This window comes from Acytostelium subglobosum (assembly GCF_000787575.1).
Source record: "Acytostelium subglobosum LB1 DNA, scaffold: scaffold23, whole genome shotgun sequence".
In the NCBI taxonomy this organism is placed as follows: Eukaryota; Evosea; class Eumycetozoa; order Acytosteliales; family Acytosteliaceae; genus Acytostelium; species Acytostelium subglobosum.
In genome coordinates, this window is record NW_012236510.1 from 236,105 (window position 1) to 254,406 (window position 18,302).

General features: G+C 48.2%; 5 protein-coding genes across 5 annotated transcripts; 4 read left to right on the forward strand and 1 right to left on the reverse strand.

Moving 5' to 3' along the window:
- Nucleotides 1–249: 249 nt before the first annotated feature.
- On the forward strand, nucleotides 250–3,579 carry SAMD00019534_096380 (hypothetical protein; the record flags this gene model as incomplete). Its single annotated transcript, XM_012895105.1, has 4 exons — nucleotides 250–547; nucleotides 631–1,169; nucleotides 1,240–1,620; nucleotides 3,526–3,579. Coding segments are annotated over 4 exons (1,272 nt in total), but the record flags the coding sequence as incomplete, so codon positions are not given.
- A 923-nt stretch (nucleotides 3,580–4,502) lies between these two features.
- Nucleotides 4,503–8,034, reverse strand: SAMD00019534_096390 (hypothetical protein; the record flags this gene model as incomplete). Its single annotated transcript, XM_012895106.1, has 4 exons — nucleotides 4,503–4,887; nucleotides 4,951–7,641; nucleotides 7,729–7,852; nucleotides 7,986–8,034. 4 exons carry the CDS (start codon nucleotides 8,032–8,034, stop codon nucleotides 4,503–4,505), a joined length of 3,249 nt encoding a protein of 1,082 aa, XP_012750560.1.
- Nucleotides 8,035–10,547: 2,513 nt separating this feature from the next.
- SAMD00019534_096400 (hypothetical protein) lies at nucleotides 10,548–14,812 on the forward strand (the record flags this gene model as incomplete). The annotated part of the gene is made up of 2 exons (XM_012895107.1): nucleotides 10,548–12,977; nucleotides 13,061–14,812. The coding sequence occupies 2 exons, from the start codon at nucleotides 10,548–10,550 to the stop codon at nucleotides 14,810–14,812; spliced, it is 4,182 nt and encodes a 1,393-aa protein (XP_012750561.1).
- A 755-nt stretch (nucleotides 14,813–15,567) lies between these two features.
- On the forward strand, nucleotides 15,568–16,296 carry SAMD00019534_096410 (hypothetical protein; the record flags this gene model as incomplete). Its single annotated transcript, XM_012895108.1, has 2 exons — nucleotides 15,568–15,754; nucleotides 15,857–16,296. 2 exons carry the CDS (start codon nucleotides 15,568–15,570, stop codon nucleotides 16,294–16,296), a joined length of 627 nt encoding a protein of 208 aa, XP_012750562.1.
- A 357-nt stretch (nucleotides 16,297–16,653) lies between these two features.
- On the forward strand, nucleotides 16,654–18,298 carry SAMD00019534_096420 (hypothetical protein; the record flags this gene model as incomplete). Its single annotated transcript, XM_012895109.1, has 3 exons — nucleotides 16,654–16,687; nucleotides 16,756–16,936; nucleotides 17,032–18,298. 3 exons carry the CDS (start codon nucleotides 16,654–16,656, stop codon nucleotides 18,296–18,298), a joined length of 1,482 nt encoding a protein of 493 aa, XP_012750563.1.
- Nucleotides 18,299–18,302: the final 4 nt, after the last annotated feature.

The following is an 18,302-nucleotide window of genomic DNA, read 5'->3' on the forward strand; positions in this document are numbered from 1 at the left end:
CCATAACAACAACATCAGTCAGTTTGCTTGTTTGTTTGTCAGCCTCGTGTAAACATTGTTCATAAGCTAGTGTACATTTCCCCTTCCTCCTCTTTGTTAATAGAATCACTCAACTTCATTCATCATTCATTCATTCATTCATTCACGCTCACACTCATTCAATCACTCAATCACTCACATTCAACTTGACAACATTACATCAAAGCGCATAATAATTATTATAATAATATAGAAGGAGAATAATAGAATATGGACGGTTCCAACAATCATTTCTTAGGAGATGATTTCAATGGGATCGACCTGTCAAAGCTAACGATCAAGTCTAGATTCGACCAGACGATATCGAGGAGCAGCTCGGCCCCACCCGTCATGCCAGAGGATGAGTTCCAGCCACAGCCCAACGAGGTCATCTCACCCCAAGACCCTCGCTTGAACATCCAGTACTACAACTACTACTATTCACAGCGACCCTTGGACCCAAGGCTGCCACCTCCCCTCATCTCACCATACCAAGCTGCCTATTACAACAACAAGCTTGTTAATATAAGTATGTATCATATCATTCAATCACTTTCAATCATTCAATCACATTCGCTTACTCATTCAATCAATCAATCAATCAACTATTAGATGATGGCCAACAGCAATCATATAACTTCCAACAAGTACCTCATCAGATGGTACAACCGCTGCATCAACAAGACCAACAACAACAACAGCAGCAACAGCAGCAGCAACAACAGTATCCAGAGTTGAATGTGCTGCAACACGAGAAGGAGACGGTGCTAAAGAAGCCGTTGCCCTCACATGCCATTGGCTCCGCGAGCATTCTGCGACAGCAATCGCCCGACATCATTCTGAACAACTCACCATCGGCCGGTGGCGTCGTCGATTCGGTGTCGCTCGATGGCAGCTCTGGCGCCAAGCCCAAGTCGCTGGTCGACATGATCCAGCAGGACTTCCCGCGCACGCCGTCGCCCGTCTACCAAAAGTCGGCTGTCGACCCCAAAGTGCACCAACGTCGGCGCTCGCAGGCCACGCTGGAGGACAGTAACACGCCCACCGGTATCGCCTCCAAGCCTCAGACGCCTCCCTACTTTGCACAAGTGAACGATCAGCCAATTGACAGCCAGTTCAATCTCAATGGACGTGATTACGATGATGCCGAGGTATGTTTGTTTGTGTTGATCTGATGATGATCAGACGACTAATTAATCAATCAATCAATCACTTCATTAGGATGACTCCAATTACTCTGGATATCAATACTCATTGTCCACTGGAGTGTTGGTGCCACACATGTATCCACCACCTCAAATGATGAACAATGCACCAATGAACCCTATGGTGGCAATGATGGGTTATCCCCAGAAGGATCGTCGTGGACAGGCCAACACAGGTGGCCCACAGAATGGAAACAACAGCCCACAGAAGAGACCACAGCAGCAACAGCAACAGATGTCAATGGGCAATACAGGTGTGGCGCCCCAGTACTATCAGACTCATCTCAAGAATGAGCATGTTCCACATCAGCAGCAGCAGCACCAGCAGCATCAGCAGCAGCATCATCAGCATCAGCAGCAGCGAGCGCCCGTCCACTCGCATCAGCAGCAGCACCAGCAACAGCAGCAGCAGGCGATGGGCATCAACAACATCAACAACTACCGCGACTACTACTCCAACGGTGGCATGAACGATCAGCAACCAAAGTATAGCCAATCACCTCTCCAGCAGCCACAGCAGCAGCAACAGCAGCAGCAGCCCATGAGAAATATTGATGTTAAAGAATTCCAACCCAAGCGCAAACCCAACACTCCCAACATGCCCTCGCCACACACTCCACAACAGCCACAACAACAACAACAACAACAACAGTATATTAAACAACAACAACAACCCCAACAACAACAAACGAATAATAATAATAACAATGTTAATAATCAACACCATCACCATGGACATCATCAGCAGCAGCAACAACAGCAGCAGCAGCAACAGGACGAGGCATCAGCACTGGCTGCCGTAGGATCACCTGCCGCAGGCGCCCAGCAGTTCAACGCGGGCGCAGCCAGCGCCTCTGGTGGCGCCAGATCACAGCTGCTCGAGGACTTCCGCACACAAAAGATGAAGTTGGAGCTGTCCGACATCAAGGGCCACATTGCAGAGTTCAGCAAGGACCAGGTAGGCTCGCGCATCATCCAGCTCAAGATTGAGAACGCCAGTCTGGAGGACAAGCAGCTCGTCTTTGACGAGGTGATCGTCGCCATCCACTCGCTGATGACCGACGTCTTTGGCAACTACGTTCTCCAGAAGTTCTTTGAGCATGGCACACACGACCAGAAGCGCATCATTGCCGACCAGCTCAAGGGCCACATCTTCCCACTGGCCCTCCAGATGTACGGCTGCCGTGTCATCCAGAAGGCTATCGAGTCGATCGATCTCGACCAGCAGATCGAACTGATCCACGAGCTGGACGGCCACATTGTCAAGTGCGTCACCGACCAGAACGGCAACCACGTCATCCAGAAGTGCATCGAGAAGATCCCCACCCATCTGATCCAGTTCATCATTGACAGCTTCAACGGCCACATCTACGACCTGGCCACACACCCATACGGCTGTCGTGTGATCCAGCGTATCCTGGAGCACTGCAGTGACGAGCAGGTGGCGCCCATCCTCGATGAGCTCATGCGATGTGCCGTCTCACTCGTGCAGGACCAGTATGGCAACTATGTCATCCAGCATGTACTGGAGCATGGCACACATCAGGACAAGAACGCCATCGTCCAGAAGCTGCAGGGACAGATCTACCAGCTCAGCCAGCACAAGTTTGCCAGTAACGTCATTGAGAAGTGTGTCCAATATGGAAACACCAGTGATAGAGCACTCATCATCAACGAGATCCTGGGTGACACTGCTTCCAACAGTGCAGGGTATGTACATTCATCCACTCATTCAATCAATCAATCATGAACTCACTCACTCATACATTTAATCAATCAAAATAGTAATAACAGTGCGATGTTAAAGGTGTTAAAGGACCCTTATGCCAACTATGTTATCCAAAAGATATTGGATCTGGTGGATGCCAGCCAGCGTGATATGATCATCAGTCGCATCCAACCATATATACCAACGTTGAAGAAGGTCACATATGGCAAACACATCATATCGAGGATAGAGAAGCTGTCGACCACCGCTCCTCATATTTATAACAATTCACAGCAGCAACAGCATGCATCCAAGTGATTGTGATCAACAACACATACACTCTCACTGGCCGGCCAGCTGTACAGTCGGGTAGCAGCCTCAGAGTCCCTTGGTATCCAACCGGATGAATAGTCCGTTTGTCCAATGTGTTTCTCTCTCTCGCTCCCACTCTCCTTCCTCCTTTTCCCAAAATCAATCCAAGCCATCACCTGCGTCAATACCTGCAGGCTTCCAGACATCTCCTCCTTCAACAAACAAACAAACTCAAAGCCTTAGATACAACATACACTCACACATACACATATCAACATCCAGCAATCAATCAAATCAATTCAATCCAATCAATCCACATTTAAAACAACATCAGATTAATCCAATTCCAACTTCTTGATACATACATTCTTTATACATACACATACAAACACAAACACAAACAAACATATACACACATATACATATAAATAATAAAAGAGTAGTGATATAAATAATGGTTAGTAATGTCTATCTATCTATGAGGTGAGGGGTATGAGTGACTTATGGTTTCGAGTCAAGGGAGTTTGAGCTTGGACCACGATTGTGGTAAACTAAGATGAATATATCTCATCGAATGATGGACAAACATTCTCCGTGATATTTATCTATCACACACACACCTCATACACACAACAACACACACCCACATGATTAACTATGATACGATTATCGATTCAATGGTGATGGCATATCAAAGATCGATCTATAATATTAATGTAATTTCCACATTAAACTAGGGGTTACCGGTAAATTAATTAACTTATATGCCGGTTTGCAATATTATTATTATCTAATAATTATTTATTTTTGTATTATTATTATAATTAATAAAAAAATAACTATAATGAAGGAAATGAATATTACATTAGTGGCCCTGTTGGCAATATTTGTTATGGATGCATTTAATACAATGGAAAATATGTCACCGATGATAAAGCCCCAAAAAGATGTATGTTATGAGCATTAATAGAATTGATATTTATTGATGAATATTAACAATAAATAATTAAAAGATAATTGAAAATGATCCAGAGGATATAAATAATAATAGTAATTATGATTCTGTGATTTATCGAATGGAAAGATTCTTTAGAGCCGATTAATTATTAACAAATAAATAATATTAAAATTAAGATAATTCTGGAAATAAGTCTTTAATTACTGTACATTTAGACTGGATAGATTGTTGTTGTTGGTTGATTGATAATGTTCGATATGATTGATAGATTGACTAATGTTATTGACTATTTGGAGTTAACTTAATCGACCTTTCTTCGTCTGCGAAGAAGTTCATTCATGAGAGATGCTTGGCTTGCACCAGCAACAGGGGCCTTGGGTGGCTTAGGTGGGGGCGGCAGTCCTCCCAACTTGGGTCTGGACGGTGTCCTGCGAGGTGGAGGTGGATTCTTGGCGAATTGCTCGATCTTGTCTTCCAGTGCGTTGGTCCAATCAATCTGTCTCTTCTGGTCTCCTCTCCACTTGGGCAGAGATGCTCTGATGGCTCTTAGCTCCTCAAGTGTACACTTGATAATAAAGTATTGCTGGAAATCATTCTGATGCTTTGACATTATAGCCTTTGGATCCATTCCAATCAACGCCAACTCTGGTGATTCCTTGATACGATCTTTCAGTTCTGGATTCCTCCTATAATTGTTGAGTGAACAAGTTAGTATTTGGTTGAATGGATGAATAAATGATTGAACTTACTCAATGTTGTTTGGATTATAAGTGGACAGGAGGTTGGTGAGGGCCTTCTGATTCAATGGCTCGTTGATTCTTCTCTTCTCTTCCTGGATCTGAGCCAACTCTCTCTTGTACTCTTCTGTTTGTGTCAACTCTTGGAAGACCTTTTCAAACTTGATGTTGGCATCGTCACGTTGTCTCTCTGGTTGTCGCTCATCCATGATCACCTTTTGCAACTGCTCCAACTCTGCCTTGATCTCGGCGTGTGACCTCTTGCCATTGCCAGACATTATCATCTCGCCATTGGCATTGAGTGTTGGCACCATCGACTTCATCATCTCCAACTTGCGCATCAAGTCCTCGAGACGATCGAGCTTCTCCAGTTTGGTGACCAACATCGCGATCTGGTCAGACTGGAAGCTGCTGGCGATGTTGTGCGCCTGTGCGCCATCGTCCTCGTCGGCGGCCAGGGCAAACTCATCGTCGGCCAAGTCCTTGTGACGGAGCATCATCCTCTGAATGCGGTCCTGGCGCAGCTGGATCATCTCCAGCTCCATCTCCTTGTTCTTGAGACTCTCGGTCTGGATCTTCTCATTGATCTCCCTGAGTCGAAGCGCCACTGGCGAGTGCTGGTCGCCAATAAAGTTGGCGATCGCGGCGCCATCCGGTCTGGCCGTCAGAAGCTTAATCATCTCGGCCATGCGATCCTCTAGCTGCTGGTTGCTGTTGCTGCCGCTGGTCTTGGAGGTCTGGTCGCTGCTGGCCTTGTGTGCGGCGCGTTCGCGTTCGCGCTCTGCCGCCAGACGATCGCGCTCAGCATAGAGCTTCTCGTTGGTCTTGGCGATGCTGGCCATTTGGGACTCGAGACGCTCAAGGTCGCTCTCGAGACGCATGACGTTCTTCTCGGACTTGTCCAACTCTCGCTCATAATACTTGATCTTCTCGAGGCTGAGTTCGCGCGACTTTCTCTCGCTGTCCAGGTCGAGCTCGGTCACCTTTAGCTTGTACTGCATGGCCTCCACCTCCTTGCGATCTACCTGGACAACCTTGGGTTGGGGCTCAACATGCTTGCGTTGGAGCTCGGCCTCCATGCGCAGTACCTCCTTCTCGAGCGATAGCTTCTTGTCCTTGGAGACCTGTACCTGGGCCTTTTGGTTCTCCAGCTCGATCTGCACGAGCTTGACTCGTGTGTGCGATGCCTCAAGCTCGCGAGCCAGACGCTTGGCCTCCTCGCGCTCAAACTCCTTGCGCTCGGTTTCCTTCTTCTTGAGCGCTCGCTCAAACTCAATGTCCTTTTCGAGCTTGTCCACCATCGTCTCGTACATCTTGGCGCGCTCCATCGCAATCTGCTTCTCGCGTGTGAGTGTCTGCACCTCGTCGTCAGAGGCGCGCAGTCTGTGTGCCAGGTCGTCGTGCTGCAGACGCAGCGTTGAGTCGCGCGAGTTGACCGGCGAGCCCCTCGTATTATGTGTGAGTTCCTGCTCCAGCAGTCTACTCCTCTCAATGGCGCTCTCCTTTAGCTTCCTCTCCTTCTCGAGTTCTTGTGTAAGCATCCTTATGCGCTGCTCAGTCGACGAGTCGGTGATACTGGGTTTGGCCGAGCTGTTGTACAATGTTGGTGATTGAGTGGTCGTGGGAGTCTTGTACTGGGTGATGGGCGAAGGCTGCTTGGCGGACGCGGAAGATGTTGTGACGCTGGACTGCGCCGCACGCCTGTTGGATGCACCTCCTGTCAGCTCCTCAATGTCGTCGAGGATGGAGTTGGTCATGGACTTGAGGGTGGAGGGTGGCGGAGTCGTGGAGATGTTGCTGCTGTGGCTGGCCGACACCAACTTCTCCATCTCATCAATGTCGTGCTGCATTTGCATTATCTTGATCTTGTCGTTGGCCACTGATGACTCGCCCTTCTCGCGCTCACGTCTGCGCAGTGTCTCGCTATACTGCTTAATAGCATTCTTTTGCTGCATCAACTGTTGCAACACAATGTTCTCCTTGTCCTTGATCGTCTCATCAATGATCACACTCTCCTCGCCAATATGTTCGTTCGAGTCTTGTTTATGAGTGTGCATGTTGCCGCCGCCACTGCTGTTGCCGCTACCAATGCGGTCCTTGTTGCTGCCAAGACCCATGCCATTTCCAAGACCGGCGCCCATGCTTGTTGCTCGAGACAAGTGTCGCGTCGCATCTGGTTGTTGGAAGTTGTTGCCGCTGTTTTTGAGACTGCTGCCACTCGCGCTACTATTGCTACTGTAGCTACTGCTAGTGCTACTATTGCTGCTGTTGCTGGACGACAGACTGATGTTCTCAATCTGTGAGAGCAGACTGTCCACACGGGAGAATGCTCCCGATGCCGACGCCGCCGCCCGCTTTGAATCTGAGGCCGTCTGTGATGGCGTGGTCTGGGCCGACGAGTTGTTCCCGTTGTTGGCGACATTCATTGGCTCATAGAGTGCCGAGTTGATGATGGCGGTGGGCGCATCCGTACGCTTCTTATAACGATGTACGAATGACAGTTGCACTTGGATGCTACCAGTCACTACCCTTGGTGTCTTGCCCTCCTTGGTGGGTCTGTCTGTCAAGTAGTACCATTGTGGCACTGGCTGAATAGCCAACGCCTTAATCTGTATTTGTATCTGTCCCAAGAACTTTGATCCAGCAGCCTTCTGCTCCTTCAACTGAATAGTGATCTCCTCATCATTCAATGTCATCAAGTCACTAAACATCCAATGTTTGATTGATTGATTGAATGATTAGTCTTTGGAGGACTGTGGCGCATTGTGTCCAATGATGAGCTGAACTTACAGAGTGAACTTCTCATTGAACTTTGGATCAGGTCCCTTGAAGAGATGCGTCTTGAATGGTTTGTTGGGTGGCAAGTCGATTATGCAAAAGATGTCAGCGCCACGCACTCCTCGAGTATCCAACACTAGTGTTTGTTTCGTGGAAACTTGTGTCAGTTCTTTGTTTCCCGTGTGTGTTTCCGTGTTTCCGTGTGTTTCCGTGTGTTTCCAAGTGTTTCCTTTTGTTTCCATTTGTCCACACTCATTAACTTGACTTACATGTTATCTCCAAGTCACCCTTCTTATTCAAGCCTCTAAGTGAGGTCATCTTTGATGTTACTTATATATTCCTGTTGTTGATGTTCCCTGTTTCCTGCTCCTGTATTGTTGTTGAATGTTACTGCTACAACTACAACAATGTTTGGCTATTTATCTAAGTAAGTTAATTTAGGAGTTAAAGCCAAAGAGTACGTATTAATTGAATTGAATTGAACTGAGTGAGTGGAATGGAGAATGGAACAAAGAGTGATGGAAAGAGTATGACTAATCTATGTGAGGAAGAGAGTTGGAAGATGATGATGATGATGCTTAGTCTGTCGTTGATTGATTGACTGACTGATTGTTAATGGATGGGATACAGATGGTAGAATTGGGTAGTGACCAATTCAATCAATCAATCACTCCTTAAGGACAAGAACAACAAACAAGAACAAACAAGGACAAACAAACCAAGTTGATAATAGTTGTAGAAGAACTACTACTGCTAGGCACATGGACAGTCCGTCCATCCGTCCGTCAGTCTGTCCATCTCTGCATCATACATCAGCTTGTCGGGGGTAGTTTGGGCATGTGTTCAATAGCGGGCTGATGATTGATTGAATGAAAGGATTGATTGAATGGTACCCGCTTGCTTGCTTGCTTGATTGCTTGGTTGGTTGGGGAGGACACATAGTGGGTGCGCCCGAGTTATCTACCGCTTGTCAGATCAGTGTAGAGAGTATAGTAGTAGTAGTTGTAGTAGCTGGTGTATGTGTATGTATACATGTATGTGTTGTCGTGTCGTGCATTCATCATCATGTATGCATGCATCAGCATCGTCTTTAATCTTCCAACAAACAGGTATTGGGATCGCATATCGTGTTCACTCGTCCGTCCCCTCCTCCTCCTTCTTGTCGGACCCTACTACAGGAGTGCAGTCATTCAACAAGTCGTAGAACAACAGATATTTAAACAAATAACACCATCAGTCAGACATAACACATAACACACATAACACATGTTATGTGTATGTTGGAGATATATCACTCTTAAGTGTCGTGTCGAGTGATTGATGTGTGACATGTGATGTGTGTGGAGTGTTCGGAAAGGATGACACTTAACTCACACTGCTCACAACTCAATCATTCATGTTTGATTGAGTGAGTGAGTGAGGGAGAAAGTGAATGAATGAACGAATGATGTGATTGATGATCTTGAATGTATGTCAAGCCGAAACGATTACCAACCTGTTTAACTATATAACTATTTATCTATCTATCTAACTTATATCCTCGAAACTGACTGATAGTTATGTTGATAATATATGATTGATAATAGTTGGCTATTAACTGTGTTTATATTGTATGTTTGCAGAGTTTATAACATCTACACTTGTGTTTAAATGAGGCAAATCGCAAAACACGAAACTTTGTAGGGAGGTAAACCGCATGAGGGGATATTTATGTTGTCGTGATTAGATTCACGTGTGTACCATCATCGGGTCCTTTTTTGAATTCAAATTGAAAGGTGCACTTTCAAAACAGCGCCATTCATATCAAAGATCAAAAATTAATCAACATCATTAACCAACAAAACAGTATTAGTATTAGACAATTGGAGTTCTTTGGTTATCTTAAGATAAAGTTTGTCGTACGATAACAAACTACACTTATTGGATAAATGTTAATTCACTACTCACAAACAAACTACAACCAATGTAGTAAGTCGTAACAGACAAACTTATTGATTGATTGATTGATTGATTGGTGGTCACTATCAATCATACTTACACACTAACACAACAATCAATCAATTACATTAACACACACAAACACACCAGGTTGTTCTTGAAGTTGCTGTGGATGAATGGATGGATAGATGTCAAAGGATGTTGTGGTTCCGCGGACATGTGAGTGTGTGTGGGTTGTCCCCGTCTGTCGGACGTGGTGACACACTTACATCGGTCGACTGAGATATGATTGATAGATGGATGGGGATGGATGCTCTGATGGTTGGATACATGGACATCTGTGTTATGTGGTGGCGGTGGTGGTGGGAGTGATAATAATAATATTGATAATATCATATGAAATGTCTGTCGTGATTCGTACGATTGACATTGTCTGACTGTCAGTCATATTAATACTCTCACTCACTCAATCAATCAATCACCTCCAATCAATGCCGCCTACACTCATCCCATACTACTCCAGTTGCTTGTTGCATTCGGGCTCATTCAGTCTCTCTCTCCCTCACATTCATTCATTCATTCATTCAATGTCCAAAGTCACAGACTGATCAATCAATCAATCAATCTAACGATCCAGCTTCCAACTCCATATTCGAACAAAGCTAGTCAACACTACTTACTTCACTTAACATAATATATAATATCTAGTTAGTCTCACCAATTAATTAGTTGTTGTCTCGAGACAAATGCCAATGCTTCACTGTTGCTGTTGACTTAATTGCGCAACATCACATTCATTCTTCCAGCTACAGAATATATTATAACATCCAATGGATCATAATCAATACCATTACCATCAACAACATCAACAACAACATTATAGACAAGACGCAATGGAAGAGCATCCAATCGATGTCAACTGCTTAACTGCGGCCTCAATACATCCATATCCACAGATACAGACACAGGCTCAGACACAGACACAGACTCAGCCATATACAAATACAAATAATATATCGAATAATAATAATACTATAGCTAATCGCCAGAATACTTCGCCACCAACTGTGGCGGTGGTAGGCAACGATTCGCCAAGGTTTGGCGCGCCAACAACATCTTTTACCACACCTGGCGGCACAACAACAACAACACCCATGCCCACCACCACCACAGCGCTGACGACCCCGCCACAACAACTACAGGACACGACGAACTCGAACTGCTGCGAAGGCACACTTCAAAAGCTGGGGCAGGACATTGTAAGAAACAGGAGTCAACAGACATTGGTCAACAACAGCAACGCACAACAGAAGGGATGTACCGCGGTAACGACGACTCCACTGCCGCCACACTCGCGGTCAATGAGCGCAGCACATCGGCGCCACCCACCAAAGTTCAATGTGCTGGAGTACAACTCATTCCTGGGAATGGGCCGTCGAGCATGGATAATTATCACTGGACTGTTCTTGGTCGGCCTGTGCATATCGGTGCTCTCAATGACGGTACTGCGATACGCCGAGGGCCTGACTATATCTGGCGACTTCTCGCGGGTCGCCAAAGACCGCTTCACAATGATGCGCATCGAACTCAACAACAGGATCTACATCGTGCAGACGCTCGGTCTGCTGATGTCGACGTACCCGCACACGACCAACCTGGAGTTTATGCAGTTCTCCAACCTGTGGACATCGACGTTCGACGGGCTCGAGGGCATCATGTGGGCGCCTCGCGTCATGCAGACCGAGCGCGACATGTGGGAGATGCAGTACGGGGTCACGATCACGAACAGCACGCACGACCCCACGGCCATCGGCCCGGACCGCCTGCCCGCCACCGGCCAGGACGACTACTTCCCCGTGCTCTACTCGGAGCCCGAGCGCTCCAACAACAACTTCCTCGGCTACGACATCTTGTCGGACGGGTGGCGTCGCGATGGTCTGAAGCAGTCGATCGACACGGGCGAGATCCTGGTCATCCCCAGCCCCTACGTCAACAAGCTCAACTCCAAGCTCTACAGCAAGGACCTGCTGTTCATCTATCAGGCGGTGTATCCCCCGGCGATGGCTCTGCTCACGCCCAAGGACCGCCACACATTTATCATGGGCTTCGCGTCATGTCGCTTCTTCATCAGCAGTCTGGTGTCGGCTGCGTTGGCGCGCCTCACCGACGAGGACTCGCTCGACCTGTACCTGTTCGACCTCACTGGCATGGACTTTGATAATCAATCGCTGGTGTACTTCCGCCCGTGGGACGCCCCTGACAAGGACGACGGCATGCCCTACCCCACGGACATCCAGACTGTGAACCAGCTGCTGCGGGCCTACCCCAAGAACCTCTATTACAAGACAATGTCTGTGGGTGGCCGCAACTGGCTACTGGCCTTCTCGCCCAACGACGACTTCCTTCGCAAGCACTACACATTCTATCCGTTCTTCATTGGCGCTGTGTGTTTGATCATCTCGGTGCTCGTGGCCTTTTGGTTCGGCATCAACACTCGGCACAATGTCAAGCTGGCCGTGACCAACGCCGACCTGCACAAAGAGATCTACAATCGAAAGTTGGCTGAGCGAGCGCTGGCTGAGAGCCAGGAGCGCCTAGAGCTGGCTATGGAGGGCAGTGAGGACGCCGTGTGGGACTGGAAGATGGACAGCGGCGAGCTGCACATCTCAGCGCGCTGGTTCCAGATACTTCGATCGAGCGAGGACAGCTACCAGAGCAGGTCGCTGTGCGAGGACCTGCGGCAGGAGGAGGAGCGAGGCGTGTCGATCGCCGACGACCTGTACTGCCCCATCACGCTCGAGCCGTCCAAGGGCTCGGCCAACACACATCAGCTGGCTGTGTGGAGCATGCGCAACATGACCCAGCTCATCCATCCCGAGGACAAAGAGAACTTCATCAAGGAGATCAAGAGGACGGTGCGACGCGAGACTGGCATCTTTGAGATCGAGTGCAGGATGCGCAAGAGCAGTGGTAGTTACCTGTACATCATCATGCGAGGCAAGGTCGTGTCCGAGCTGACCCGGGACTCGATGAGAATGGCTGGCACGCTGAGGGACATCACCAGTCGCAAGGATATGTTGCGATTGATATTGGAGAAGGAGGCGGCGGAGGAGGCCAACAAGGCCAAGTCAGCATTCGTGGCCACTGTGTCACACGAGGTGCGCACGCCACTCTCTGGAGTGATTGGAGTCAGCGATCTTCTCCTAGAGACCACGCTCAACGAAGAGCAACGCGACTATGTACAGACCATCCAAAAGTCCTCACAAGCACTCCTGACAATCATCAACGACATCCTTGACTATTCCAAGTTGGAGAGCAAGCAGGTAAGTTATGATCAATCACTCATTCAATCAATCATTCAATCAATCATACTGACTATGGGACTATTCCAATCACACTCACATAGCTCAAGATGGAGACGATACCATTCTCGATCGTGGAGACGGGAAGAACGGTCATTCACATGCTGTCTGTGGCAGCGAACGATGATGTGGACTTGTTGTTCCGCGCACCGCCAAAGGTACCCAATATTGTGATTGGTGACGCGATGCGCGTTAGACAGGTCCTACTAAATCTCATTTCCAATGCAATCAAATTCACATCGCGTGGACATGTCCTGGCGGACATCAGTGTGGTGGAGGCGCCCGCCGCACTGTCTGAATCACGCGCCAACAACACGATCTACCTGTGCATCACGGTGGAAGACACGGGCATTGGCATCCCGCAATCATTGTTCGAGGCGATCTTTGAGCCGTTCTCGCAGGCGGACAACTCGACCACGCGCAAGTATGGTGGCACTGGTCTCGGCCTGTCCATCACCAAGCGTCTGATCGAGGACGTGATGGGTGGAACGATACAGGTGAACAGTGTCGTTGGCCAGGGTTCGACATTCAAGTGCACCATCCCCTTTGTCATGTCAAGCACGTCGCCGTCGCAGCTCAGCATGATCTCGCCCACCTCGCTGCCGCGCTCCATGTTCAGCCGCTCGCCCACGTCCAAGTGGATGGGCGAGGAGTATGACAACAACGTCACAGAGATACTGAAGCGCAAGCTGTGCATCATCGCCTGTCGCGACAAGGTGAGCGAGCGAGTGCTCAAGGAGCAGCTCGAGTGGCTGGGCCTCACGGTCAAGTCATTCGAGGAGTACCCGCACCTGGACGCTCTGGCCCACGTCGACCTGGTGATCAGCGACCTCGAGATCTTTGGCGCTGAGCACCGCCACCCCGTACTCAACGCGCCCTATGTCATCCTGGCACCGACCAAGTTCAACCTGTCCAAGCAAAGCCAGTACTTCAAGAGTAACAAGAAGTACTCGACCATCCCCGCCGGCGCTGAGTGGATTCGTCGTCCCGCCCTCACCGACAAGCTGATCCCCATGCTGCTCAAGGTGCTCAAGCCCATCCCGCCGCTGCAGCTGGTGTCTGGTGAGCTGTCCCACCCGCCCTCCTATGAGCTCACTAGCAGCAACAGCTCGCATCACTCACATCAGCATCAGCACCAGCATGCCAAGGAAGCTGCCCTTATGTCCACGCCGTCGACCCCCTTCCACGCGTCAATCAATGGAAGTGGTGGCGTCACCAACATGAACAACATCAACATCAACATCAACTGCAGCAATGGCAACAACAACTACAACCTTGGCAATGGACATGGCAACAATGACATGCTAGCGATGGCCTCGCCAGTGTTCCTCAACCTCAATCACGAGGTGTCATTGTCAAACTCCAATGTGATGCAGACTGAGTCCATGTCGACATCGGCCCAAGGCGAGTCCACCAACGTCAATCGCGCGCTGTTGGTCGAGGACAATGAGCTGAACCGCAAGGTGATCACACAGCTGCTCAAGAGGCTTGGTTGGCAGACGGTCGTCGCCGAGAATGGCAAAGAGGCGCTGAAGGAGATCACATCGGAGCGGTGCTACCCCATTGTGTTGATGGATTGCCAGATGCCGGTACTGGACGGATTCCAAACGACACGAATCATTCGTGCCAAAGAGAAAGAGCTGGGCTGGCAACGCATGAACATCGTGGCTCTCTCCGCTGGATCATCTTCATCCTTTGTCCAAGACTGTCTCGACTCTGGCATGGATGACTTTGTCAGCAAGCCCATCACTCTGACATGTTTGAACGATGCCTTGCTCAAGTGGGGAGGCTACTAGGTCCCTTGGTCCACGGTCCTTGGTCCCTTGGCCCATCATGGAAACTCATGACGAATGTATGATTTCCCGATTGGATGTCATTGTTGTGTATGAATGTTGGACTGATTGCGACGAGTGTAATAAAGTTGTTGCAGTTCTGGTTGTCAGGTTATATTAATATCTCTGATTGAGTGATTGTGTGTAATGGAATGAATGAGTGAATGATGGTTTGATGACGGGTAATGATCATTAACGTACCATAACCCGACTCACGGGAATGGTCAAACTGCAAAGGGTAGTTGGACCTACCCTGGTTATGTTCAAAGGGGTGGGGTGTTCTGATCAATCATTATAAAAATAGATGTGTGAGTGTTTGAGTTTTGATCAAAAAAACCTTCTCAAAACTATTCCAGAACTTTTGTGTCAGTTTTGAGAAGGTTCTACTCGTTTTTTCACTTGTTCCGTTTAAAGAAATCTGCCAAGTGTTCACGAGAATCATAATCTGGAGGTATGCCGAGTGAGTGATCTGTACATAGTAGTAGCCCATCATCATCACCCCTACAACTCAAGGTCACGACCCTGACCGACCTACTACCTACTAGAGTAGTAACGACATAATCTCATTTCTTTTTGTTTATTTAAAGACATGATCAACAGGTCTTTTGAAGTCATTCAATCATTCAATCAATCAATCAATCAATCATCCAATCAATCATAACAAATCAAACAATAATACTTTAGTATACTTATACATATAAATAATTATAATAATAATAATGGAGCCAAACACTACTACTACATCCGTTGAGAAGAAGAAGGTCGCCGTCATCATTGGCAGTGGCAGAACCCACAGACATGGAGAGACCATCACCAACTGGTTCGTCGAGACCACCAAGCTTGCTGAGCTATACAACGTCGAGATCATCGATCTCGTCAAGTGGAACCTCCCATTCTACGACGAGGGTATGTGTTCAATCAATCATTCAATCAATGAATGAGTGGAATCATTCCGTCCCATAAACTAACATTCAAACCCCCCACCACACACTCAATCAATCACTTTAGTGTTGGCACCAATGGCCTTGGGCGGTAACTACACTACTGAGCATGGAAAGAAGTGGCAATCAACTATTGCCTCGATGGACGCTGTTGTCGTCGTGACACCAGAGTACAACCACGGATACACTGCCATCTTTAAGAATGCCATTGATTACTTGTACAGAGAGTGGCAAGGAAAGCCCTTGTTGGTCGTGTCCTACGGCTTTGGCGGTGGTGTCAGCGTCAGCCAGCAGGTCGTCGACATCATGACCGGCACCAGCCCAATCCAGATGCGTGCCGTTCCCACCCGTCCACAACTCTGCTTCTCGCGTGCCATGTTCAACGAGCAAGGCAAGATTGCCAACTTTGATGCCTTTGAGGCCCAGCGTGAGAACATCACCAAGTCCATCCAAGAGTTCACCGATTTGATCAACACCCCATTCACATGGCAGCCACCAAAGTGGTAAATAATATTATCATTTATATAAAGTTATAAATTATTATTATTCTCTGTCCACAATAATTGATGAGGTCCTCCTCTGAACCCCAGGCTTAGACTCATAGGCCCTTTGGGCCCTCCAAAAGCCTCAATCACACACCAGGAACAAACAAAAAAAAACAAATCATTTCATTTCATCTTGAACTTGATGGGAACCACCTTGTGATCAATCATCCAACCATGCCTCTTGCCATCATCAACTCAATTTCAACAACATCACACACTCTCTTTGCACCTCACCTCCATTCATCTTTCATTCACTCAATCATTCACTTAACCATTCCATTCAATCATTCAATCAGATATATATATTTATTTAACAACAATGTTTACAAAGATATTACATCAACCAAAGACAGGTATGTATCTGTCATTCAATCAATCATTCAATGAAGGTCCTAACATGTGTCATTCATTCATATATTAGGCACTTTGATTAGATATTATTCAAAGACAGTGTTGCCACAGACTCCATGTCCAGAGTTCCCAGGTGAGTACCGTGAGCCAATCATCAAGACTGTTATCCCAGGTCCACAATCATTGGAGCTTCAAAAGAAGTTGAACCAATATCAAGATCCAAGAGCCACTCACTTCTTTGCTGATTACTCGTATGTATACATGATTGATTGAAAGTGATTGATTGATTGAATGAATGAGTGTGACTAACTGATGGAATCATTCCAATCAATCAATCAACAAATAGTAACTCACGTGGAAACTATATTGCTGATGTTGATGGTAATATATTGTTGGATTTATATTGCCAGATTGCATCGATTCCAATCGGTTACAACAATCCAGAGTTGATCAAGGCTGCTAAGTCTGACAAGTGGATCTCAACGATCATTAATCGTCCATCATTGGGCGTGCTCCCTCCAAAGGATTGGCCAGCATTGATCCAGAACTCATTCATGCAGGTCGCACCCAAGGGCCTCAAGAACGTCTTCACGGCCATGTGTGGCTCGTGCGCCAACGAGTGCGCCTACAAAGCCGTCTTTATGCACTACCAGCACATCAAGCGTGGTGGCGCACCATTTAGCGAGGAGGAGCTCCAGTCCTGCATGAAGAACCAGGCACCAGGCTCGCCTGCGCTCTCGATCCTCTCGTTCAAGAAGGCCTTCCACGGCCGCACCTTTGGCACGCTGTCGACCACTCGCTCCAAGGCCATCCACAAGCTGGACATCCCGGCGTTTGACTGGCCCGCCGCATCGTTCCCCGACCTCAAGTACCCATTGGAGCAGCACGAGAAGGAGAACAGACAGGAGGAGGATCGCTGTCTGGCCGAGGTCGAGAAGCTCATCAAGACATGGCACATTCCCGTCGCCGGTCTCATCGTCGAGCCCATACAAGCAGAGGGAGGTGACAACTGGGCCTCGCCATACTTCTTCCAAGGCCTACGCGAGATCACCCTCAAGCACAACGTGTCATTCATCGTCGACGAGGTGCAGACAGGTATGGGTGTCACTGGCAAGTTCTGGGCGCACGAGCACTGGAACCTTACCACCCCACCCGACATTGTCACGTTCAGCAAGAAGATGCAGGCGGCTGGCTTCTACCACAACATCAACTACCGCCCCTCCGAGTCGTACCGTAACTTCAACACATGGATGGGCGACCCCCTGCGCGCACTCGAGCTTGAGGTTGTCATCGAGCAGATCAAGAAGAACCACATCCTGGAGAACGTCACCGTCACGGGCAAGTACCTCAAGAACGGTCTGACCGACTTCCAGAAGAAGTACCCCAAGCTCGTGTCCAACGTGCGTGGAGTCGGCACCTTCCTCGCCTTCGACTTCCCAACGCCAGCCATCCGTGACCAAGTCGTCGCGTCCCTCCGCGCCAAGGGTGTCGAGACCGGTGGCTGCGGTAACAACGCCATCCGTATGCGTCCAATGCTCATCTGTCAGCCCAGCCACATCAACATCTTCTTTGATCGTTTCGACGCCACCCTCAAGGAGCTCGCCAACAAGTAACCGC